The sequence below is a fragment of the Gymnoscopelus microlampas genome (assembly GCF_963454915.1).
Source record: "Gymnoscopelus microlampas genome assembly, chromosome: 20".
Lineage (NCBI taxonomy): Eukaryota > Metazoa > Chordata > Actinopteri > Myctophiformes > Myctophidae > Gymnoscopelus > Gymnoscopelus microlampas.
In genome coordinates, this window is record NC_139957.1 from 44,828,340 (window position 1) to 44,855,884 (window position 27,545).

A 27,545-nucleotide genomic window follows, 5' to 3' on the forward strand; every position below is an offset into this window, starting at 1 on the left:
ACACACACACACACACACACACACACACAGTGGTGTACGTACAGGGTGTGTGGGTGGCCCGCTCCTGCCCGCGGTGGTAAACAGACGTTCTCTCTCTCTCTCACTAACTATCTTTCTCTCTCTCTCTCTCTCTCTCTCTCTCTCTCTCTCTCTCTCTCGCTCTTGCTCGGTTGGTCGGTCGCTCTCTCTCTCTCTCTCTCTCTCGCTCTCTCTCTCTCTCTCACTCTCTCTCTCTCTCTCTCTCTCTCTCTCTCTCTCTCTCTCTCGGTTGGTCGGTCGGCCTCTCTCTCTCTCTCTCTCTCTCTCGCTCTCTCTCTCTCTCGCTCTCTCTCTCTCTCTCTCTCTCTCCCGCTCTCGCTCGGTTGGTTGGTCGGTCGGTCTCTCTCTCTCTCTCTCTCTCTCTCTCTCTCTCTCTCTCTCTCTCTCTCTCTCTCTCTCTCTCTCTCTCTCTCTCTCTCTCTCTCTCTCTCTCTCTCTCTCTCTCTCTCTCGCTCTTGCTCGGTTGGTCGGTCGCTCTCTCTCTCTCTCTTTCTCTCTCTCGCTCTCGCTCGGTCGGTTGGTAGGTCGGTCTCTCTCTCTCTTTCTCTCTCTCGCTCTTGGTCGGTCGGTCGGTTAGTCGGTCGGCCGGCCGGCCTCTCTCTCTTCCTCTCTCTCTCTCTTTCTCTCTCTCGCTCTCGCTCGGTTGGTTGGTCGGTCGGTCGGTCTCTCTCTCTCTCTCTCTCTCTCTCTTTCTCTCTGTCTCTCTCTCGCTCTCTCTCTCTCTCTCTCTCTCTCTCTCTCTCTCTCTCTCTCTCTCTCTCTCTCTCTCTCGGTCGGTCGGTCTCTCTCTCTCTCTCTCTCTCTCTCTCGGTCGGTCCGTCTCTCTCTCTCTCTCTCTCTCGGTCGGTCGGTCTCTCTCTCTCTCTCTCTCTCTCTCTCGGTCGGTTGGTCGGTCTCTCTCTCTCTCTCTCTCTCTCTCGGTCGGTCGGTCTCTCTCTCTCTCTCGGTCGGTCGGTCTCTCTCTCTCTCTCTCTCTCTCTCTCTCTCTCTCTCTCTCTCTCTCTTCAAAATTACGTTCTCCCGTTCAGCATTTTAGGCGCGCACACACACACACACACACACACACACACACACACACACACACACACACACACACACACACACACACACACACACACACACACACACACACACACACACACACACACACACACACACACTAACCTGTTCTTCTCCACTGTTAATGATCACCAGATCAGCTCCTAGACTTTGACAGTATTCTCTACCTTGCTGCCATGTTCTCCATTCAGTAGATCTGTAGTAACAGCTGCTTCCAAACTTCTTCCATCCACTGGAACACGACTTCTCTAAAAACATCAAACAGGAGACTTACCAGTGTTGGACAGTAACTGTAAATGTACTTGAGCATTGTGCTGAAGTACATATTCTGAGGATCTGTACTTTACTTGAGTTTTGCATTTTTTGAAATGCTTATTCATCTTACTTGAGTACATTTAGAAGACGAGTACATTTCTAGGAAGGCTGTACTGAGTACTTGGTTTTCTTCCCTAAAATGCAAATGGCCACATGCACCTTTCACTCTACCGTGTTCCGTTGGCTTCCGTTTACTTTAAGTATTTTTAAAAACTTTTACTTTTATTTTTACTTTGAGTATTTTTTCAAAGCATGTACTTTTGAATACTTAAGTATTAAAAAGCAATGGCTTTTTTACTCTTACTTGAGTAACATTTTGACTGAGCTACTTTTACTTTTAGTGGAGTAAATGTGACCAGGAGTATTTGTACTCTTACTCAAGTACTGGGGTCGAGTACTCCGTCAACCTCTGAGATTTACTGATGGATTTTCAATGTACTGATAATCAATTCTAACACAGTTAATAATATTAGTCAGTAATGTAGTGGAGTGGAGGGTAAAACTATTAATTTATTATATCAATGGCGTTTTCTACACCACACATTTACTCAAGTACAATTTTCAGTAATTCTTACTTTACAATTGTTTTATACTCTATACTCTACTCCACTTCATCTCAGAGGCAGATATTGTACTTCTTACTCCACTACACATATTTTACAGCTTCAGTTACTAGTTAATTACTTTATATAATTTAGTTTATTAATACAAAACATACATTAAGCAATTATGCCCTATTTTATACTTCAGTTATTTGAAAACATCAGATCTACAACCCAGCAATTAAGACCTAATTTCAGCTTGTAGATCTCTATTTTCAAATGGCCGAAATGTATATAGGACCAAAGTGGTTAATCTATGTTTTTTAATAATAATAAAAATAAAGTTTTCAAAGAATTGTAGTGGAGTAAAAGTACAATATTTGGATCCGAGATGTAGTGGAGTAGAAGTAAAAGTATTGGAAATTCGAAATGGTAAAGTGCAAATACCTCAACATAGTACAAGTACAGTACTTGAGTAAATGTACTTGGTTACTTTGCACCACTGCAATTCATCCTCCCCACACATGTCTGTGTTGCCATTGCTGTTGTAGCCCCGCCCCCTGTTGATGCTAAAACAATGGCTTCTATTTCAGCATCCCCATTGATGATGTCATTGGTAGGCAGGTTTCTGAACTGTCCACATCCCACCAATGAGACACAGAGTGAGTAGACAGACATTATGCCATCTTATAATGAGCATTAGTGAGGACCAATTATATGAAGATAAGGTTGAACATGGGTCATAATTATTATAATAATAGTCATAGATGTAGTGGAGTGGAGGATAAAACTATTAATTTATTAATGGTGTTTTTATATCAATGGTGTTTTCTACACCACACAATGTTCTGGTATTTTTACTTAAAATGTTTTGATACTTCTACTTCACTACATCTCAGAGGCAAATATTGTAGTTTTGTAGTTTTTGTCAATTATTTGACAGCTTTAGTTTCTAGAAAATGTTTTGTGCAACGGACCCCCCAGAAGATAAGATTTGTCTTAATATTGTTTTCAACTCTTTTGATTTTACAAGAAATGTTTAAACGTTGCAGATGTACAAGCTCACAGCACGGCACGAAGTGACACACTTTGAGCTTGTACATCTGATATTTTTTGAGAACCACTGTTCTAAATCCTAAGAGTTTCTCTTTTTTACATTATTGTTCTATGATAGTTGTCATACACCAGCAGTGATGACTTTACTCAGATTGTCTACCAATATATCCCCGATAATAATTAAAATATCAATAGTAATGCACACTTTAATATTTAATCACAAAGGTTAGTATCTCCTCTCACCTGCTGTCGGTCTCAACGTCTCATAGTTGGTAGTCGGCTGGTTCTTCTCAGTCTTCAGTTGGGCATTCTCCCTCATCACGGTATCATAGTTGGTAGTCAGCTGGTTCTTCTCCCTCATCAAGGTATCATAGTTGGTAGTCAACTGGTTCTTCTCCCGCATCAAGGTATCATAGTTGGTAGTCAGCTGGTTCTTCTCCCTCATCAAGGTATCATAGTTGGTAGTCAACTGGTTCTTCTCCCGCATCAAGGTATCATAGTTGGTAGTCAGCTGGTTCTTCTCCCGCATCAAGGTATCGTAGTTGGTAGTCAGCTGGTTCGTCTCCCCCATCACGGTATCGTAGTTGGTAGTCAGCTGGTTCTTCTCCCTCATCACGGTATCGTAGTTGGTAGTCAGCTGGTTCTTTTCCCTCATCACGGTATCGTAGTTGGTAGTCAGCTGGTTCTTCTCAGTCTTCAGCTGGTCATTCTCCTGGGTCAGGGCATCACAGTTGGTCTTCGGCGGGTTATTATCCAGGTTCAGGTTGTTGACGGTCTTCAGTTCGGCTGAATGATCTGCAAACAGAGGACCAAAAGCTGAAGATGGGCAGGTTTCTGAACTGTCCACATCCCACCAATGAGACACAGAGTGAGTAGACAGACTTTATGCCATATTATAATGAGCATTAGTGAGGACCAGTTATATGAAGATAAGGTTGAACATGAGAAATAATTATCATAATAATAATTATAGTCAGAGATGTAGTGGAGTGGACGATACTATTATATCAATGGCGTTTCCTACATCATAGTAGGGTCCAAAAGTGAGGTTCTGTGACCATCCTTTGGCAAGTATGTTTTGACGATTGATTTGACCTCTATGGACCTTTTAGAAAAGATTTAGCCCCCAGGTCCCTCCCAAAAATCCCGGCATTTTTTGCTAGACAGCCAAATTCAAAATGGCGCCCGGCGCCATCTCTAAAAATTAACTTTTGATCTGAATGACCTAGAATCATGTATGAAGACACTTTTCCATACAAGTCAACCATGAGGATTCCAAATCTGACACAATTTTAATTGTAAGACCTCATTTTGACTCCGAAATTCAAGATGGCCGACATCCAGTAGAGTACAAACTTATACCCAGGGGGCAAAGGGGGGTATGCTGCATTTGCCCTGCCATAAGAGGTTGGCCACCAGAAATAATATCTATGACCCAGTAGGATAACAACCTATATGGACAACCCGGTCACCTTGCTGCTGGAAATCCAATATGGCCGCCTCAATATTATCAGAAAATAGCTTTGGCAATAACTTTTGAACCAGATGGGCTAGAAATAAAAACTTGGTGTCTATTTCATGGTTTCAGAGCATGAGAAACTCAATGGAATACTTATCTTTATGATTGGGTGTGTCTGGACCTTTCATTTGCATATTTCCAAGATGGACGCCACGCGAAAATGAGTTTTACTATGACTTTTACAGTGACAGCTGACTGTTATGGCAAAAAGTCTGCTTTTTAAGTAATATGAACACATTTGGTCAGTTTGAGCTTTAATTTATATGTTGTCAATATGGCTGCAGTCATAAATAATGTATGGTATTACATTTTCCCTCAGATTTATTGATTTATAGATCTATAGTTGTGGGGATGATTGCAGAGAAAAATCTGAGAAAAAGCCCACAATGTATCTTATGTATCATTTTAATAAACTAAATACAATATAAACAGACACATGCACACTCCAAGACTTGCCAAAAACTTCAACTTTAGGGCTATACAAATTAACATAGTGGTATGCATTCAAGTAACATAACAAAAGATAGACTACTTAGTGACAAATAGAGTAAATGCGGAGTTGAGGTTGCCTACAAAAGGTTAATTTTGACCTCTATGGTGCTGTCTTGCCTGCTTCTAAAGCCAATGATACTATGGTACAATGCTATTCACTGTCACTGTTGTCATGTGTTGCACTGATCCTGCTGCATCGTGTCTCCAGTCCCTGGCAACGGCATCCTAAGTAGCATGGAATTGCCTTCTTTGCACGGGAACAGTTTTTCTGGCAGCCTTTGATACAGCTGCATGATATTGCCTTGTTCATTGACACAGGCCAGGCTGGCTCGGTAGTTGCAAGGGGGACTGCATTGCTAGCACTTAGAGACCATCCATACTCTGTGAAAGAAGGAATATCCGGCTTGGCGATATGTGCACATTTATCCTGGTGGTATTATGGTTGCTAGAACAGCTCTTCTCAGGTGCAGGTCAAAGGCATTCTCTGTCGGGGCAGCAGCTTTAAGAGGGTTGAGGAACTTGTACACTCTAAGCTTACTCAGGTCAAAATCCTCCTGGTGGTCCGCTTTGGATGTATATACAGCAATTGTGAGGTCTCGTGCCTGAATGATGGACGTCATCTGAGAGGGAATCATAAGAGTTTTCACCAAACTCCTCAAGTGCAGAGATCCAGACGCATGATGGCCTTGAACCATGCCTTCTTCCCAGTGAAGAAGGGATAGCTGGTGGTACAGTATTTCTGCCACTTAAACTATGGATAAAGGGCAGGGCACGACACTGTGCGAGCCCCAGTGCTGATACCATTTGATGGATAGGAAGGTATGAATTTTGCTCTGTTCTCACCCACAGCTCTGGAAGGCATCTGAGATGGGTTGCTGCATAGTAAAGGCACATGATGATGATGTCTGTGTCATTGGCATGGATGACAACTCTGTCAACTTTGTCATTCTGGACACTGTACAGGGTGTGGAGTATTATTCTTGTATCAGCCTCCTGTTGTGCGGATTCTAGTGCAGGGACATCTTCAATAGACCCCTCCTTGATCACCACACTCCTTGTCTCTTCTTTAAACTCCCCACCCAGGTAAAGATGTGTTGGACCAAGGGCCGACTTAAGTTTCTCATTTTCACACCATTCGTCACAGAGGAAACTCAATAGGTTTGCCTTGTTAGCTGACACAGCAAAAAACTCCTGAGGATCTGGAGCTGTGTAATGCATACTGACTTCATATTCTTTGGTAGGTTTTGGTCAAGCATATCTGTGTTCTTGCTCAGCTGTCTTAAGACTAGGTCCACTGTACCAGTCAAAACAGAAGTGAATGATCTCTGTGCCAGCAGGCACATCATTCAACAGCAGACGTTGGTATCGTTCAGCGATTGTTCCAAATGCTTCACCTTTCAGGAACGAACAATGGCGCATGGCATACATGGCATCAATAACTACTGCTGTTTTTATGTCTTCTGTAGGCAGGTTAGGGATGCATGCAACTTTGGTCTCCTCTTTCAGGACCTTAACAAGGCTTGCCTTGGTACCTGTTCTCATCCTGCCATCTTCCTGGAATAGGGAAGGGGGGAAGTCCCACTGCACTCGTGGTTGCCTATAAAGTCAACAAGGTTGAGTTCTCCACCACTGGCTATGATTTAGGTCATGCGCAGGAGGGCAGTAATTTCATTGCTCTTGCCAGGTGCTGAGGTTTTCCCCTTAGATTTTTTAGATTTTGTGTTTTGAGTGTAGAAAGTGTTAAGCTTCATTATGCTTGTCTTCTTCTGTTCACTGGACAGTGACTCACGCAGTGCCTTCAGACCCAGTTCTTTCACACTCATCAAGTCGTCCTTGACTGTGGAATAAGCACACTGTCCTGTAGATATGTTGATCATGGATGATGTGCTCACTGTAAATGGGTTAGTCTCCACTGCTGCCTTGACTACCATCTCTGCATCCCGGATTACACAACTCTGACCAGACTCATGGTGTGGGTCTGCCATTGACAACATATACATTAAATCTCAAACTGACCAAATGTGTTCATATTACTTAAAAAGCAGACTTTTTGCCATAACAGTCAGCTGTCACTGTAAAAGTCATAGTAAAACTCATTTTCGTGTGGCGTCCATCTTGGAAATATGCAAATGAAAGGTCCAGACACACCCAATCATAAAAAATAAGTATTCCATTGAGTTTCTCATGCTCTGAAACCATGAAATAGACACCAAGTTTTTATTTCTAGCCCATCTGGTTCAAAAGTTATTGCCAAAGCTATTTTCTGATAATATTGAGGCGGCCATATTGGATTTCCAGCAGCAAGGTGACCGGGTTGTCCATATAGGTTGTGATCCTACTGGGTCATAGATATTATTTCTGGTGGCCAACCTTTTATGGCAGGGCAAATGCAGCATACCCCCCTTTGCCCCCTGGGTATAAGTTTGTACTCTACTGGATGTCGGCCATCTCGAATTTTGAGCTTTAATTTTTGGGAGGGACCTGGGGGCTAAATCTTTTCTAAAGGGTCCATAGAGGTCAAATCAATCGTCAAAAAATACTTGCCAAAGGATGGTCACAGAACCTAACTTTTGGACCCTACTATCACCCATTTACTCAAGTACAATTTTCTGGTATTTTTACTTTAAATGTTTTGATACTTCTACTCCATTACATCTCAGAGGCAAATATTGTAGTCTTATATCTTTTTTGGCAATTATTTGACAGCTTTAGTTTCTAGAACATGTTTTGTGCAACAGACCCCAACAGAAGATAAGATTTGTGTTAAGAAAAAATGTCTAACACTTTCAAGATTTTTCAAGAAATGTTTGAAAATAGCAGATGTTCAAGCTCACAGCACAGCACGAAGTGACGCGCTGTGAGCTTTTACATCTGCTATTTTTGAGAACCTCTGTTCTAAATCACTGTTCTAAACCACTGTTCTAAAATAAAATAGTTTTTTTTTTACATTATTAATAATAATAATAATAATAAAGCTTTATTTATATAGCACCTTTCGAAACAAAGTTACAAAGTGCTTCACAGAGATAAAATACACCATACAGTAGGAGAGCACAGAAGAAAACATTAAAAGCAATAGAGGAAGGAAATAATAATAATGGTAATAATCATAGTAATAAAAAATTGATGCAGCAATACAGTAAGACACAATGGGTTAAAAGTTTTTAAGTAATAAAAGCGACTCTATATAAGTGGGTTTTCAGGAGGGATTTGAAACAGGGCACAGACTCTGCAAGCCTGATCCCTAAGGGGAGGGCATTCCAGAGAGTCGGGGCTCTAATAGCGAAGGCCCGATCACCTTTTGTTGTTTTATGGGAGAATGGGATTATGAGCAGAGCCTTGTCTGCAGACCTCAAATTGCGCTCTGGTTTGTGTGGCTCGAGTAGGTCAGAGATGTAGGAAGGGGCCAGACCAGAGATGGCCTTAAAGGTAATTAATAAAATTTTAAAATCAATTCTGAAAGCAATTGGAAGCCAGTGTAGGGATGCTAGAATTGGTGAGATATGGTCGTATTTTCTGGTGCCGGTCAGGACCCGGGCGGCAGCGTTCTGGACCAGTTGTAACCGTTGTATTGATTTATTGGAAAGACCGGAATATAGGGAGTTGCAGTAGTCAAGGCGTGAATAGATGAATGCATGAATTACTTTAGTTAAATCAGGGGTGGAAAGGAAGGGCTTAATTTTCACGATGTTTCTGAGGTGGTAGAAGGATATCTGAATGACCTTTTTTATATGGGCTTCAAAATTGAGGTCAGGGTCAAGGGCGACCCCCAGGTTCCTTACTGAGGGCTTCAGGTTTGGAGCTAAAGAGCCCAGGTTTAGACCCAGCACGGCTCTTTGCTGGGGCGAGCCAAATACTAAGACCTCGGATTTGGAATCATTCAATTGTAGAAAATTGCTACACATCCAGAGCTTGATGTCAGCTAGGCATGCGTGAAGTCTGGGTATACTGGAGGAGTCGTTTGGAGTGATGGGGAGATATAATTGGGTGTCATCGGCATAGCAGTGGAAATGGATGTTGTGACTACGGATGATGTTACCAAGGGGAAGCATATAAAGGGAGAAGAGGATGGGGCCAAGGATCGAACCTTGGGGGACGCCGGAATGTAGGGGGGCTAAGGATGAGGTTGCATCACCGATGCCAATGGAGACAAGTCTGCCGGATAAGTAGGATCTAAACCACTCAAGGGCGGTGCCTGAAATACCCACATGGTTTTCCAGCCGGCTGATCAGGACCGTGTGGTCGATCGTATCGAAGGCCGCAGTCAAGTCCAGTAGGACGAGGATGGAGCAGTTTCCTATATCAGCGGCCATGAGGAGGTCATTAGTAACTTTCAGGAGAGCCGTCTCCGTGCTATGAAGAGCACGGAAGCCCGACTGAAATTTTTCGAAAAGGCAGTTTCCACTCAGATGGCCCACGAGCTGAGTGAAAACTACCTTTTCAACAACTTTGGACAGAAAGGGTAGTTTGGATATGGGTCTGTAGTTGTTCATGGCAGAGGGGTCAAGGTTTGCTTTTTTGAGGAGAGGAGTGACTAGTGCGGTTTTGAAATGGGTGGGAACGGACCCAGAGGACAGTGAGCTGTTCACTATAGATAGGATATGGGGACCGACGGTGGGAAGGATCTCCTTCAGAAGGCTGGTGGGAATAAGATCTAGGGGACATGAGGTGGACTTCATGTGGGCTATTGTATTCTGGAGGGTTGAAAGTGATATCTGGTTAAAAGAGGAAAATGAGGCCATGGGGAGGCTTGTGGCTGCATCTGGTTCTTGAAAGGGGGGCAGAGGAGACTGTGAGGTGACCAGCTGGGATCGAATTAGGTCTATTTTATTAGAAAAGAATTGTAGAAACTCCTCGCACCTCTCAGGGGAAGCAAGCAAATTGGGGTTGGGGGGGGGGCCGACGGCGTGCTCAATTGTCCTAAAGAGAGTTCTGGAGTTTTGATAATTTTTGGCAATGAGGTTAGAGAAGTAATTTGCTCTGGCATCTTTGACTGAATTATTGTAAGATTTCATGAGATCTTTCATGATTTCATAAAAGACGTGTAATTTTGTGGCTTTCCATTTCCGTACAGATTTCCTAAGTTCTCTTTTAAGTGCGCGGGTGTGATCATTGAGCCAGGGTGAAGTGACGTTGGGTGCGTTGGTACGGGATTTAAAAGGAGCGACACGGTCAAGGGTAGTTAGGCAGATGGTGTTGAAGTAGTTGAGCTGATTGTCAGTAGAGTGAGAGAGGGCAGGAGGAGTGGCAGAGGAGATAAACACAGAACTGAATTTGGCGGCGGTTGAAGAGTGAATGATGCGAGAGCGAATGGGAGCCCTTAATTTACTGGGGGGCGGGGCAATTAGCATATCAAAAATGATGAGGGAATGGTCAGTGACCGCTGACCACTCCGAGGCGTTGTTTTCCAGGTTGACAATGCTCATGCCAGAGGACATCACAAGGTCAAGAATGTGACCTTTGACATGGGTAGGGCCAGTTGGCTGAATTGTAAAATCGAAAGATTGTGTTAGGGTGAGGAATTCTCTTGCCAGCGGGTTATTGGGGCAGCAGATGTGGATGTTGTAGGATGTTGTATTGTTCCACGATAGTTGTCATACACCAGCAGTGATGAGTTTACTCAGATGTTCTACCTCTACAGATTTATCCCTGATAATAATAAACATATCAACAATAATACACAATTACATTTTTCTTCATAAAGTTTGCAACATCTCTCACCTGCTGTCTTGTTATCACATTCCAGGGTCAAGTTGTCGTATTTGGTCAGTAAGTTGCTTCTTTCCAGGGTCATGTTATCACATTCCAGGGTCAGGTTGTCGTATTTGGTCAGTAAGTTGCTTCTTTCCAGGGTCAGATTGTCAAATTCCAGGGTCAGGTTTTCATAGCTGTTCTGTAAAATGCTTCTTTCCAGGGCCAGGTTGTAGTTGTCGATCTGTAACTGGTCATAGGCTAATTTATCTGCAAAGATCAAAACGCTGTGATTATAAACACTGATGTTGCTACTGTTGCTAACACTATGATATTGTTCTTTTTTACGCGAATAACCTTCTAACAACGCTTTATTCACCTCACTCTGCAAATGCAAGCAATAAAACACGTTACAAAAAGCCTCTGAAATGTTTAAATAGGTTAAAAAAGAGAAGTTACAATATTCTTATACAAAATCCCACAGCAAGCTGTGTATGGTTGTTTTGTGATATGGAATACTTACAGTGCACAACCAGACCTATGAACACCACCAGCACTATAAGACCCAGCGTCCCCAGAAACACAAAAACATCTCTTCTCACTGTTTTAGAGCTCTGTCCTGCAATGGAAAATACAGCATGAGCAATATACTGTAGGCTCATGGGTATTTAGATGGACAAACACTTTTCTTCGATGCAAAAGTGAATATGATGTGGAACCATTCTCAATTATGTTTAACATTTAAAGCTAGGGGTCTTCAACAGTGGGTCCAGGACCCCTAGGGGGTCCTCGGAGATACTGCTGGGGGGCCGCCGAAATCTTTGTGTGATAGGGACTGAATTTGTTTTATTTTTACATTAACCACTTGAACCGTCACATCCCAATTCTGAGGGGAACCTTTGCTGAATAGCAGATCTACAATGGGTCTGCAACGCGTTGTGAGCTTGTAGATCGGCTATGTTCAGCAAAGAGGTTTGGTGTGGAGGGAAAAGAGAGCAGACCAAGTACAGTGCCAAAAGTCAAGTTTACAAAGTATTGAGGGTTTAAGTCGTTTAAAGGGCAATACCACTTTGGTAGAGGTTTGGTTTGAGTTGCCATGAATGTAATGCATAGTGTGATGCTTGCAACAAGAAGGGTGTCTTTGCGAGACCTCTCGCCTCGTATTTCATAGAACCGGGGTTAGGCCTATAGTTCTATTTCAATTCAATTCACTGCGCTTCGAGGTCTCGCTATGGGAGAGATTTGATAAACTCCCTGATTGTAATTCCGAAGTTTCGAGTGACCAGCTCGAAGCATGACAATGCCTGGAAGCGACAACTAGGACCGTACCCGCCACCAGAGGGGCGATCACGCCCTAGTTGCATAAAAAACACGGCAAGGTTTAAGGGCGAAGCCCAATCAACTACAATACAGGCATCCTGAATAGAGACATCTCTCTAGACAGGGCCCAAGATGTTGCAATTTCCATTGTGGAGTGTGCCCTCAGACCTATTGGGGGCAATGTGCCACTGCTGGAGTTGGCCAAAGAATGGCCCACACAGCCCAGTGGGAAAACGCCTGTTTGGAGACAGGTTTAGTAAGTAAGTAAGTAAATTTTATTTATAGAGCACCTTTCGAAACAGTGTTACAAAGTGCTGTACAATGGAACACAAAATACAAAAATACAAAATCAAAAATACATACAGTTAACAAGATACCAACAGGGTATCATAGTACAAAATAGTGAAAAGTACAAAACAGCAAGGATAAAACAAAGCGTTGACCTATGTGAGTCAGGTAACTTCAAAGTGCTTACGAAACAACAGTGTTTTAAGCATTCTCTTAAAACTTTCAACAGACTCAGCATGTTTTAAAGCCAGGGGAAGGGCGTTCCACAGTGTGGGAGCAACTACTGCAAAGGCCCTGTCACCCTTTGTTTTTAGATTGGATGCGGGTATCTTCAAGAGGCCTTTGTCAGAGGACCTGAGGGACCTCACATTTTCCTTAGGGGGCAGTAGCTCAGTGATGTAAAGTGGCGCTAGCCCATGTAGAGCTTTATAGGTGGTTAACAAAATTTTGAAATCTATCCTGGACCTAATTGGAAGCCAGTGAAGTGCGGCTAATACTGGTGTTATGTGTGCTCTGCGATTAGTATTGGTGAGGATTCTGGCCGCCGTGTTCTGTACTAGTTGAAGTCGGGATAGTGACGCACGGCTCAGAGTGGTGTAGAGTCCGTTGCAGTAATCAAGACGGGAAGAGACAAATGCATGCATGATTTTTTCCAGGTCTTGAGACGTGATAATTGATTTTATTTTATTAATGTTGCGCAGATGGTAGAAACATGACTGAGTTACCTTTTTAACATGGAACTCAAAATTCATCTGGTTGTCGAAAAAGACACCCAGGTTCTTTGCTGTCTGTGTGACATTAGTAGCCAAAGAACCAAGGGACAGCCGAATTGCATCTGAGCTACACTCGGGGCCTATGATGAGGATTTCAGTTTTATCTGGGTTAAGTTGTAGGAAATTTTGTGCCATCCAATTTTTTATGCCGGTTAAACAGTCATGCATGACTGTGAGTTTACTGAGGTTGTTTTGCTTGAATGAGAGATACAGCTGTGTATCATCAGCGTAGCAATGATATGACATACCTTCATAAGTGTTGATAAGAGTACCAAGGGGTAGCATATATAGGGAGAACAGGACTGGACCAAGTATGGAGCCCTGGGGGACCCCACAGGTCAGGGGAGCTGAGGAGGACGCATAACTGTCAACAGCGACAGCCACACTTCTCCCTGACAAATAGGAGGAGAACCATTCCAGGGCCGACCCGTTTAATCCCACCCACTGTTGAAGCCTATTTAGAAGGATGGAGTGATCGATAGTGTCAAAAGCTGCGCTTAAGTCGAGCAGCAACAGCACTGAACACTCACCAACATCAGCCCTCATGAGGATGTCGCTAGAGACTCTGAGGAGTGCAGTTTCAGTGCTGTGCTTCTGGCGGAAACCGGACTGAAACGTGTCAAAAATGTTATTGTTATTAAGAAAATGTAAAAGTTGATTACAAACAACCTTTTCTAAGACTTTAGAAATGAACGAGAGTTTGGATATGGGTCTATAATTGGAGTGAACTAGTGGATCGAGACTTGTTTTTTTTAAGAGTGGTTGGATAATGGCATGCTTAAAGTGATCAGGCACACAGCCAGAGACTAAGGAGCTATTGATGATGGATAAGAAGTAGGGGCTTAGACAGTTAAAAGCATCTTTTAAGAGTGCAGTAGGAACAATGTCAACAGGACTGGAGGAGGGGTGCATGTGTGACACGATCGGTAAAAGTTCATCCAAGGAGATCGTATTAAACTGGGACATTGAGGGGACAAGAGGAGGATGGTCAACTATGGTGATACTAGGTGGTATTATCTTGGATCTAATATTGTCAACTTTGTTCAGAAAGAAAGATAAGAATTGTTCACAATCATCGTCAGAGAAGACCGGAACTGGGGGGGCGGCTGGGTTAACCAGAGTGTTAATGACAGTAAAAAGTGCTTTAGGCTTATTCTTATTAAGATTGATCAAATTTGAGAAATATGCCGATCTTGCATCCTCAATTTTATGATTAAAAGCAGACAGCAGTTCCTTCATGTGGTTGAAATGGACTGTCTCCTTAGACTTTTTCCACTGCCGCTCCACCTTTCTGCATTCCCTTTTTAGGCTGCGGATGGCATCGTTCATCCATGGGGATGAATTAACGGCACCAGCGCATTTCTTTTTTATTTTGAGGGGGGCAACTACATCAAGGGCAGACAGACATAAATTGTTAAAATGGCAGACGAGGTCATTGGTGGCGATTGGAGCTGTTACATCGTTACTAAGGGCTGAAAAAGCAGAGCAAAATTTTTCCGCAGAGGAACTGTTGAGAGAGCGGGAGCGGATGGAGCGTATGATGGATTGGGTATCAACAGTAAAGTCTATATTAAAAAGGATATATTTGTGGTCAGAGAGAAAGAACTCACCCAAACACAAATTATTGAGGTTCACGCCCATTGTGAAAACTAAATCCAGTGTATGACCATGGTCATGTGTTGGCCCAGACACATGCTGAGTCAGATTTAACGATTGAGTAAGGCTCATAAACTCATCAGTTGAGTTGTCAGATTTATCAGTGTGATAGTTGAAATCTCCTGTCAGAATCAAGTTATCATATTTCATAACAACCGATGATAAAAATTCTGAGAATTCAGTTAAAAACTCGCTTTTAGAACCTGGTGGGCGATAACACAATAAAATAAAGAGAGGATTAGCCGATCCAATCTTAAGCAGGAGAGCTTCAAAGGTATTAAAATTATCAATGTCCATAGAGCGGCAAGCAAATTGTTTAGAGAAAACAGCCGCTAGACCACCTCCACGTCCAGATATCCTAGGAGCATTTATAACTCTACAGGCAGCGGGACAAAGCTTATTCACCGTTACGTTGTCATTTTCTTTCAGCCAAGTCTCTGTTAAAAATAAAAAATCAAGGTGATGAGAGTTAAAAAAGTCTCTTATATTGAAGGGCTTATTACAGACTGACCTAGCGTTAAGTAAAGCCATTTTAAAAGGAACAGACTTAATGGGAGGAGCTATAGGTAGGCAAGGGATGTGAGTGAGGTTTGATAGAATGACTGTACGAGGGGTGATGTTGTTCAGTGATGAGAGTCTGGTCCTGATAAGAACAGGGATGGACAAAGGGCAGAAGAGGGAAATGGAGTCAGCATGACCCAAAGGGAGATGCTCATGTTTATTGCAATGTAAAACTACAGTAGTGGGATCATGCTGGGGTGCATGTCAAATGGAGCTGCAAGCGATGAACTGGATGTAATGAGTAATTAATAGATTGGTGCCTTTTGAGTTAAGGTGCAGGCCATCACGTTTATACAGGTAATTTCTGGTCCAAAAACTGTCAAAATTGCTGATGAAGCCAGCTCCAGTAGCCTGACAGAAAGTTTTTTGCCATTCATGTAGGCTCCAGATTCTACTAAAGTGTTCAGGGCTCTTTGAGGGGGCTGGGATGGGGCCGGAAAACACGCATGTTTTGCCCAGGCTCTGTACAGTGATGGCAAGTGATTCGAGGTCTTCCCTAAGTTTGATAGAAAGTCTATTCAGAATATCATTCGAGCCAACATGAACAAAGAGAGTGTGTGCAGTAGGATGATGATCTAGGACAACAGGGGCCAATTCGATGAGATTATGGACTTTGCCACCAGGGAGACAATAGGTGATGGCACCTGGGATCACAACGTCTCTGATAATAGAATCACCAATAATAACAATTTCTGGGGACCTGTCCTTGCATCCACCCTTATAGATCAAAAGTTTGGACCAGAGGGGATTGTCCTTAAAATGATTGGCAACAGTGGCATTGGTGACGTTGGTGACGTCACGTTCCGCCACAACTGTGTCCATGGCGCCGTTGGGGGAACCCCCATTAGCGATACTGGCAGCTGGGACAGACACTGGAGACTCTGCTGGGGTTTCCCTGCCGATGGTGACGTCAGTAGATTTCGTGACGTCACGATTGTCCACAGCTGTGTCCATCAGACCGTTGGGCAGTGGGGGAGAGAGCTGCACGTTAGTAGTGAGGACACGCTTGGACATATGGACAACAGGAGGCGAGGGGGTTCTGCGACGAGAGCGTTTATGGTGGACTCGAGGGGTCGAGGGACAGGAACGCTTTTTGTTTGGTATGGAGAAGACCCGTTGCTGAGAATCAGCTGGCGGACACGGGTCTGGTAGCAACCCCTTTGCCACGGCTAACTCGCTGCTAGCCGTTAGCTCCGGGGTAGCTTGTTTTGGCTCGGGTAGACTAGCCAGTGGGGTAAAGAAGTTGGTCAATGGAATGGGGCTATCGGGCCCCCCAGGGGAGAACCAGGGAAGCGATCGTTTTCTCCCATTCCTGACGACAGAAGTCCAAGAGCGGCCCGGGGTGGGACTGGAATAGCGGGGTCCGTTCGGAACCAGTTTGTCCAGCCTGGACTGCAGCAGCGTCTTCCTCCGGAGGACATCCTTTAGGACTCCCTCGATGGTCTGGAGCTCGGACCTTAAGGTGACCAGTTCGGATTCGTCTGGGGTAAGTGGCGACATCTATGGAGAGAGAAATAACTGCCAGTACACAGTCCAATAGGTAGATACTGGTGTTGATGTTAGCCAAGGGCTAAGCAGTTAGCAGCGGCTAGGAAGGCTACTTACACACCTGGACTCCAAGAGGAGTCCAGTGCGTTGATCAGATGTTATAGATGATATAGATGTACACAGGTAGGATGAGATCCAGAGCGGTACTTACACACAAGGGTCCCGAATAGGGACCCACTGCGTTGAACGAGTCTAGCAGGAGTACTCAGTTGTACCGGCGTAGCAGGATAGTGAGAGATTCCAGTGGTTATTGGTGGTGATCTTCGACCATAATGCAGTATGGCCATCAAACCATCAAGGTTTAAAAGTGTTGTTAAAAAACAATGCATAAAAATAGGATAAAAACAGACTTAAAAAGTCATGAGACAGGACCTCTAGACGCTGAGACACAACGCTGTCAACGCTGTCAACGCTTGCCTTGAGTTTACCATGAGGTGTTCATGCCACAAACAACTGATCCGACTTCCTTAAAGTCTTTGATCTGTCTACACACACTGTCAACGCCCTCACCGGGCAGAGACAGTGCAGTCTCCTATCCCCTTGTGACAAAAGGGGCGGATGAACGCCACCAAGTTCACAGGGACACGGGTGTCAACAGGTTACTGGGGATCAAACCAGTCTAGGTTTACAACACAACCCGTCCGTCGCCATCACTAAACTGCATGCACTCGTCATGTGTTGACAGAGCGGGAAGGTCACTGATACATGTTGTGTCGGTAGGTTTGTCTGTTCCAACCAACACATGACGCACATGCAGGGAGCGGGAGGAACTGCTTTGTTTTGTCTGAAACAAAAAACGCCAAAAAAGCTCCAAGTAGTTCATGTGGTAGGTCTATAACTTGCGGAACCACAAACCCCTGGCAGCCTCGCCGCTGTAGGTGGCTCCCCACCTTTTAACAGGTCGGCGTCCGTGACGACCACCTCTCTGGAGGTGAACGTATCCATCGGACCCCCACTGAGAAGAACTAGATTCCCCCAGTGGCTGAGCGCCGCCACACATCCTGTTGTGACTAGCACCTTGTGGTAGTGACGTCGGTTGGGGATGTCCCGGGATGTCACCCACCTTTAACACGGTCTCATGTGCGGCCTCGCCAGTCGTAATAACGAAATGGCCGAGGCCACGAGACCTCCTGCAGGTTTTGTGTGTGACCTTGTGGCCCATTCAGAACCGTGGCATGACTGTACGTAGCAGACACATGGCAGTCATCATGTTGAAAACCTTTAGATACTGACTTAGGGCCCTCAGGTCCGGTATCGGACACAGCCCCCCCCCTCTTTTACAACAGCTATTATTATGCAGATAATGTATAGTGTATAAAGTTTACCCCTCGGGCGGTGGAGCATGTCCACCCAGGGAAATGGGTTCCTGCGTCAGAGCCCAAGCTCCTGACGTGAGGAGGCATCATATGCAGGACAGCCGACTAACTCTTTGCGGAGTAGGAGGCCTCGCTCGTGTCTCCTCCCCTACTTGGTGTAGGAGAGACGTTTATGTGGTGGAAAAGCTTGCATACCAACCAGAGAAAAACAACATAAAGTTGGTGTTTTAGCGTAGGCCTACAGCTAATCGTAGCCTGTGAAACGTGCTGTCAACAGCAACTCGTGAAGCAGGTCAGTAGTCTCGTGTTAGGTCAGCTACTATCATGTGATACTAGGTAATAGCAAGCGTATACTAGCAAACATAGTATGGGCAACCAATACTGACGTGCTCGCCCAGCGTTTAGCTTGTAGCTAAAAAGCTAACGTGCCAAAATGCGTCGCCAGCGGGAGCTCGCTGAGCCTGCCGGTGGCGACGTGCCAGGCCACTTAGTGGCATGTGACGCCAGTTGTTGGCGTTTTTTTTTGTTTGTTTTGTTTTGTAGCTTGTGGCCAAGGGGTCACTACGTGGAAAACAACACGGTGTGAAGCAAGACGCTGTCCTATGTGCCCGGTGACAACATGCATCGTGCAGATGTGTCGCTATCGGGAGTGTTCAGGACTCAACGGTGGCAGCGCGCCAGGCCAGCTGGTAGCATATGATGTGCAACGTCCATCCAGCGGGAGCCCCCAGGCTCACTGGTGGTAGTGCGCCATGCCGGCTGGTTGCACAGCACACTAGTCGGTGGCGTGCAGAGCTGCCCAGAGATAAAAACACACAAGAGCGGAACGCCGGTATGTTTGCCCAGTGTTAGCTCGGGCTAGGAGGTCACCTCCGGGAAGGAAGACACGGTGTGAAGCATAGGGTGCTGCCGTGTTTACCCGGTGTAAGCCTGTAGCATGCTACGGTTGTCCAGCGGGAGCTCTGAGGCTCACCGGTGGTAGCGTACTCGGCCAGCTGGTAGCCCTTGGTGCTAGCTGGAGGCATGCAGAGCCGTCCCTGAGACAAAAAACACGACGAGCTGAGGACGCTGCCGTGTTTGCTTGGTGTTAGCTCTGTGGCTAAGAGGCCACTCCGGGGGTAAAGAACACACGCTGGTGTGTCTACCTCGTGTTAGCTTGTGTAACTCTCTGGTCCCGGTCCGGCACCCTAGAGCTGCGGGGCCATGCCTGTGTTGTGCGTATAAGGCTTGATCCAGTGAAGGCCTTTGAGAGGAGTGGAAACTCACCTGTACTGGAAGCGGAGACCCGTGTCATGTTTCCAGTCATGTTTCCTACTCGGTGGTTAGCTTGTAGGTAACTTGGCGGCGCGTGAAGTGCGGTGCAGCGCAGTGAAGGGGACCATCCAAACACACATTGTTCGTCCGCTTTGGTAGAATAGACGGAGTAGCCGCAACACGGGCAGTCACTGTTAGCTCCAGGCTAATTAGCGTTACGTGGGTAGGCTGGTTAGCAGTTGCGAAGCTCGGAGGCACTGTTAGCTCATGGCTAAGAGTGCTACGTGGCTAGGCTAGCTGAGTAGCAGCGAAGCTCAGAGTCACTGTTAGCTCGGGGCTAACAAGTGCTACGTGGCCAGGCTGGCTGAGTCAGCAGTGCTAACGGCTCTGAAATACTAACGACCAGGTGGCGTTGGATCGGGTCCCACGCCTGGTCCCGGGCGCCATGCTCTTGGTCCGGCCTCTGGGGCACTCACCAAGGTGTGCGGAAGTCAGAAGCACCTGGATTTGTTAGCGTCTCGCGGTCACAGAAGTCGATCCTGGCCTGATGAAACGTTGTTAAGCAAACAATCCTTTGGTGAAGCTGAGGAAATTAATTCTGCATTCTCAGATGAGAATGGGAACGAAAGTACGTGGATTGATCCGACCCCTGACTATATAGGCGGAAGGGCGGGACCTCCGGTCAGGGGAGCGAATCAGAATCCAGCCAAATTAACTTTTGCCTGGATGTGTATCAAGAAATGCTGCGCTTCGCAGTATTGAAATAGAACTACACAACCCAAACCTCTACCAAAGTGGTCTTGCCCTTTAATGTCTGAAAACACACATTTAACCTGAATCCAATACGTAGTGAGGGGGTCCCTGCTTCATCTCTCTCTCAGCTAAGGGGTCCTTGGCCTGAAAAACGTTTAAAGCATGACAAAGACGATGCAGTCTGTGCATGCTGTGCATTCTTGTGTCGTAGCTCTATGGATATTGACAACTGTTAACTGTCCATTCAGCAGAGACAGATAAAGAAAGCCAGGATGCAATAGGTTCGGGACATTCCACTGGATGAGAGGTATTTGAAGATATTCATACACATATCAGTAAGGTAGTGTGGACTAAGAATCAATGCATATGTTATTCCTTTCTATGAATACAATAAAGCTATATTGAATATCTGGCCCAGATCATTAAATATTGTTTTAACCTTGTGACAAATGCACATATTATTATATTTATCTGCTTGATCTATGGATGTTATTATATCTGATTGATATGTGACATCTGATATAGCCTACTTATGCATGTTATTGTGTAGCCAAAGTATACTGGACTACAGTAGTTCAAAATCTGAACTAGTCCAAAATTCGCTTAATCTCAGATCAAATGCTTGGATGCGCTACGTCGTACCCAATACCAAGCCTGAGGCAGCGTTTTTTGGGCCCTGGTCATGGAATGACCTACAGACCAGATAAAACTGGCTTCTTTGATCCCCTAGTGACTTTTAAGAGGATTGCCATGGGCACACTCTCCAGCCATTGCTCCTGCTTTGATGAGTAGCAAATGCTGTGATCTTAGTTTTATATTAGTTTAGTAGTTTCAGAATATATTGTTCTTATTAGTATTTTTTTTTGTCTGTCATTGGTTAGCTATTTAGACTCTCTGAGCCTCCCTGGTTATATGTTTGTCTTTGTCATGTCCTGTATTTGTTGTTACTGGCAGAGATGTGTAACATTTATTTGCCTCTCTTGGCCAGTTCACACTTGTAAAAGAGACTATGGTCTCAATGTGATTTTACTAGTTAAATAAAGGTTAAATAAAAAATAAAAAAAATAAAAAATCATGCTTTTTAGCTCAAATGTAAAATGACACGGATGCTTTCCTGGTTTGAATGTGTTAAAGCATGATCGTTATGAGCCCTACATGTGATGGTGAGTGGTTCATGCATTGAACTGACCAACATTGACATTCTTTCTGCCTTGCACTCTCAGTATTGGGGTTAAAATGAGAAAAGTAGAAAAAATATTCTCTGTTCATCCTACAGTAAATACATTGTATATTCACTTTAAAGTGAAACACACTAAAGGACCATCATGTTTTAAAACAAATAATAATGATGTCTTAACCTAAGGGTGGCGCTAGAGGAAAGGCCAGAGGATCACCATAATCAGAAGGGGTCTGCGGAGCACGAAGGTACACGGGGAAGTTCAGACGGGCCGGTAAACCGATAAATATTTTAGCACTTTGAAACCAAGAAATCACCTTGACCACGATTCACAACTTAGTCAAACTCACCCTGTCTTCCTGCTACGTTCTCTGGTATGTCCTCCTGTGGTTCAGGGGCGTTCTCATAGCCCACGCTCTCGTAGATGTGCTCCTTCTGGACTCTTCTTTTTGAATATATCACCGTCTGTGTCGGGTCTGGCGCTGCATAAATACCTTTAGACATATTACAGGGATGAGAGTCTTGAAAAGTAATGATTGAGAACTACATTATCTGTATCACTCTATGTTACACTAGATAACTTGTTTAGCAAAATGTGATCATATGCCAGCCTGTCGCTGGTTGGGCGCAAATGTAGCAATAATAAAGAAGTGTAAGACAGAAACACACACACACACACAAACCTGCCCACATTTAACAGCCCCACCTCTCACCCACTTTTTGCTCGCAAATAGGTTGCAACCGAGTTAGGTACTGTAATCATGTGACAAGTGCCGTGGAAAGTATAATGTTATGACAGACAGACAGACAGACAGACAGACAGATAGATAGACACTTACTCATTCATTCATGCTTTCACGTTAAAGAAAGTTTACATGTGTTTTGTGCTGCTGAGTGTGTGGTTCCATTTGTACACTCTCAGAGTTTCAGTATAATGGTCCATTTGGTTCCCAGCTATTTATTTTTTATTTGATTTGATAATCTTTATTTTGAACTTGCAGTATAAGCAAATTGAAAACACACTAGAAAAAGTGCTCCTCGGAGCACAGGTCTCCGCCAGGTCAGGTACGTTATTGTTGCCTCCTGGTGGCGCTATAATAGGCCATTATGAAAAGGGTGCCATTTTTTCTTAGGGCTTTCCAACCGACCGGGCCAACGGTGCCAAAGATTAGCTGGTAGGACGGACAGGACACACGGACGGATGGAGGACAGGGTGCAAAACATACTCTCTCGCCATGCCTTTCGGCCAGGCGGAGACAATAACAACTAGAAAAAGTGCTCCTCAGAGCACAGGTCTCCACCAGGTCAGGTAGGTTAGTGTGGGCCGGCAATGTTTGGAATTCGCCAATCAGGCTGGAATGTGAAAAATGGGACGGATCGGACGATACACAATGACATCATTGGTTGGGATTCAAAGCTATAATGGAAACTAACAGCCTTTTTTCTCTTCCTGGAAAGTTAGTGATTGAACTGGAAACCACTGTCCTTGCATCAATCAATAGAAAATATAAATAAATAAAAACAAACGTTTGACATTAAATTTAAAAAATAGCCACCGTCATTTAAACCTCCAGAACCATCCACAGTACACCTCTGAGACACAGAGCGTGTAGACAGACATGGTTATCATCCTACAGTCAGTGGTGTAAAGTACATTTACTCAAGTACTGCACTTAAGTTCAATTTCAGGTATTTTTTACTTTACTGGAGTATTTCCAATTTTCAATACTTTTACTTCTACTACACTATATCTCAGAGGCAAATATTGTACTTTTACTCCTCTACAATTATTTGAAAGATATAGTTACTTTTCAGATATGAATTATTAAGGCATTGAACTGACCAACATTCTTTCTGCCTTGCATTCTCAGTATTGGGGTTAAAATGAGAAAAGAAGACAAATTATTTCTGTTTATCCTACAGTAAATACATTGTATGTTCACTTTAAAGTGAAACACACTAAAGGACCATCATGTATTAAAAAGAAAATCATTTGGGGAGCAGGAAGGTACACGGGGAAGTTCAGACGGGCCGGTAAACCGATAAATCTTTTAACACTTTGAAACCAAGAAATCCCCTTGACCACGATTAACAACTTAGTCACACTCACCCTGTCTTCCTGCTACGTTCTCTGGTATGTCCTCCTGTGGTTCAGGGACGTTCTCATAGCCCACGCTCTCGTTGATGTGCGTCTCTCTCACCTCGTCCTCAGTGTCAGCCCTCGGGACTCTTCTTTTTGTATGTATCACCCTCTGTGTCGGGTCTGGCGCAACATAAATACCACCAGACATCTTGCAGGGATGAGAGTCTTGAAAAGTAATGATTGAGAACTACATTATCTGTATCACACTATGTTACACACTAGATAACTTGTTTAGCAAAATGTGATCATATGCCAGCCTGTCGCTGTTTGGGCGCAAATGTAGCAATAATAAGGAAGTGTAAGACAGAAACCCACACAGGCACGAACGCGCACACGCACGCGCACACACACACACACACACACACACACACACACACACACACACACACACACACACACACACACACACACACACACACACACACACACCCACACACTTGCCCACATTTAACAGCCCCGCCTCTCACTCACTTTTTGCTCGCTAATAGGTTGCAACCGAGTTAGGTACTGTAATCAGGTGACAAGTGGAAAGTATAATGTTATGACTGACTCTGTCTGTCTGTATAACAGGCCAATGTGAAAAGGGTGCCATTTCTTCCTCTGCCTAGTGGGAATGTGAGTGTGAAATTTCACGGAAATCACAAGCTGCGTTCATAGTTTGAGGCTTTTTGTTCAAAACGGACCAATCCTGCAAACTTTGGAAGCCAACATTAGCCAATGAGGATGGAATCTGGAAAATCGGACAGATCCGTGTTGATCACATGACTATAGAGATACTGTGTACCGATTTGCATGACGTTTGGATAAAATCTGTAGGAGTAATATAAAAAAATGGGTTTTGCACAAATGGTGGTGCTATAACAGGCCCATTTGAACATGTTTTAGACTCTAAAACATGTTCAAATGGGCCTGTTATAGCACCACCATGAGGTTCTGAATTGGCATCCAGGTAGTGTGTGTGCACAGTTTCGCAGCGACCGGGCCAACGGTGCCGGAGATTAGCTGGTAATGGACGGACAGGACACACGGACGGACGGACGGACGGACAGGGTGCAAAACATACTTTCTCGCCATGCTTTTCGGCCTGGCGGAGACAATAACAACTAGAAAAAGTGCTCCTCAGCGCACAGGTCTCCGCCAGGTCAGGTAGGTTAGTGTGGGCCAGCAATGTTCGGAATTCGCCAATCAGGCTGGAATGTGAAATATGGGACGGATATACCATCATCAAGCTAATGGAAACTAACAGCCTTTTTTTTCTCTTCCTGGAAAGTTAGAGTGATTGAACTGGAAACCACTGTCCTTGCATCAATCACTTAAAAAAAAAAAAATCAAAACAAAGTTTGACATTAAATTAAAAAATCACACCCTGTGTGAAGGTAGCGGCGCCTTTGATACATTATGTCATCTATATGTGTTTATAATGTGTTTATAGCCATGTGTCACGTGAAGCTTGACCAATCACTTTGTTGACGGGTCTGACCAATCAGAACGTTGACGGGTCTGACCAATCATAACGTTGACTGTGAACATGGACAAAGTCAGGTATAGAGCTCTATACCTAACGGTATAGAGCGGCTAGCGCCGCTAAATAATAGCCACGATCATTTAAACCTCCAGAACCATCCACAGTACACCTTTTAGACACAGAGCGTGTAGACAGACATGGTTATCATCCTACAGTCAGTGGTGACTGTAAAGTACATTTACTGAAGTACTGCACTTAAGTTCAATTTGAGGTATTTTTTACTTTACTGGAGTATTTCCAATTTTCAATACTTTTACTTCTACTACACTATATCTCAGAGGCAAATATTGTACTTTTACTCCTCTACGATTATTGGAAAGATTTAGTTACTAGTTACTTTTCAGACATGAATTATGATATCATGAAACACATACATTAACCACTTTAGCCCTATTATTTTATACCTACTGTAAGCTATTTGAAAATAGCCGATCTACAAGCTCACAACTTGTGAGCTTCTATTTCTGTGAGCTTATATTTTCATATTTTACAGTAACATTTTAGTACTTTTACTTTTGGTACTTTAAGTACATTTTGATGCCAATACTTTTTTACTTTGAATCAGTCCAGTAATATCTGGACTTTTACTTGTAACAGAGTATTTCTGTATTGCAGTATTGATACTTTTACTTAAGTAAAAAATGTACTTTTTCCACCACTGTCCTACAGTTTAATGAGCATTAGTGAGGCCCCATCTCTGAGCTGTGTTCTACTCCAGGAAACCACAGACCACGTGACATCCATGCAGCTGCCCCCAATTCAGTTCCACAGAAATATGAAAAAAATACATTAAGTTAAATATAGACTAATAGATCTGGTGCAACATAAATACTTTTAGACATCTTACAGGGATGAGAGTCTTGAAAAGTTACACACTAGATAACTTGTTTAGCTAAATGTGATCATATGCCAGCCTATCAGTGGTTGGGCGCGTATGTAGCAATAATAAGGAAGTGTAACACACACACACACACACACACACACACACACAACACACACACACACACACACACACACACACACACACACACACACACACACACACACACACACACACACACACACACACACACACACACACACACACACACACACACACACACATGCCCACATTTAACAGCCTCGCCTCTCACTCACTTGTTTGCTCGCTAATAGGTTGCAACCGAGTTAGGTTCTGTAATCAGGTGACAAGTGGAAAGTATAATGTTATGACAGACAGACATACATATGCAGACAGACAGAGAGACTTTTTCATCCATTCATGCTTTCACATTAAAGGAAGTTTACTTGTGTTTTGTGCTGCTGAAAGTGTAGCCGACAGAGCAGGTTGAATTAAATAATCTGCTTTATTCCACGAGACTCACACAGACAACCTTCTCTGTAGGCTACATGAGTGGTCGTCAAACCTTTCATGTCAAGGACCCCCAAATTGAGACATATTAGCCCGTGGACCCCCATTTGAAATATGCCACGGACCCCCATTTGATACCATGTTGATCTCTGGGCAGGGGCGGACTGGGCATCTGGCATACCGGGCATATGCCCGGTGGGCCGGTGGGCTCCCAAAAAAATAAATTAAAAAAATATGCCCCTGTTTTAGGATATTTACGGTAATGTTTGGGCGGTAGGCACTACGGTAGTGGAGAGGGCCACAGAGCTGAGAGACATCACATGATTGGCCCACTGGCTTGTCTATCATCTGAATTCCGGCCTATTGGCCCATTCCCTGGCCCACCCAAACGTATAACAGCTGATATACAAGCCCACAACGCGTCGCTACCTCGGCGTGTTGCGGGCTTGTAGATCTTCTGTGTTCAGTGTGAGACACCATTGTGTGACAAAACATAAATAAAGGCATGCGCATGGCAGCACACTTGGCAGAGAGAGAGAGAGAGAGAGAGACAGCGCTAATCTGATGAGACCAGTGCTGGATTAGCCATTGCGCCGGGGGGTCAGGGGCCCAGGGGCCCTTCATAGAAACTGGGCCACGTGGTTAGCGACAACAGTGAAGGCCAGCAATGTTCGGAATTCGTCAATCAGGCTGGAATGTGAAAAATGGGACGGATATACCAAATCAATCAATCTAACTAGAGTGATTGAACTGGAAACCACTGTCCTTGATTCAATCAATTAAAAACATAATAATAATCAAAACAAACGTTTGACATTAAATTAAAAAAATAGCCACGGTCATTTAAACCTCCAGAACCATCCACAGTACACCTCTGAGACACAGAGCATGTAGACAGACATGGTTATCATATAACGAGCATTAGTGAGGCCCCATCTCTGAGCTGTGTTTCTACTCCAGGAAACCACAGACCACATCCATGTAGCTGCCCCCAATACACAGTTTCACAGAAAAAGAAAAAAAAAATACATTAAGTTAAATATAGACTAATAGGTCTGGTGCAACATAAATACTTTTAGACATCTTGCAGGGACGAGAGTCTTGAAAAGTAATGCTTGAGAACTACATTATCTGCATTATCTGTATCACACTATGTTACACACTACA

General features: G+C 44.1%; 2 protein-coding genes across 2 annotated transcripts in view; one reads left to right on the forward strand and one right to left on the reverse strand.

The window, feature by feature from the left end:
• The window catches only part of LOC311036847 (CD209 antigen-like protein D), a 580,951-nt gene that overhangs the window by 213,489 nt on the left and 339,917 nt on the right, over positions 1-27,545 (forward strand). The window lies entirely within an intron of this gene.
• Positions 3,238-23,721, reverse strand: LOC311036904 (uncharacterized protein; the record flags this gene model as incomplete). The annotated part of the gene is made up of 5 exons (XM_084045914.1): positions 23,470-23,721; positions 21,710-21,853; positions 11,237-11,332; positions 10,744-10,983; positions 3,238-3,806 (listed from the first exon to the last, which is right to left on the reverse strand). The coding sequence occupies exons 1-5, from the start codon at positions 23,648-23,650 to the stop codon at positions 3,238-3,240; spliced, it is 1,230 nt and encodes a 409-aa protein (XP_083902040.1). The 5' UTR covers positions 23,651-23,721.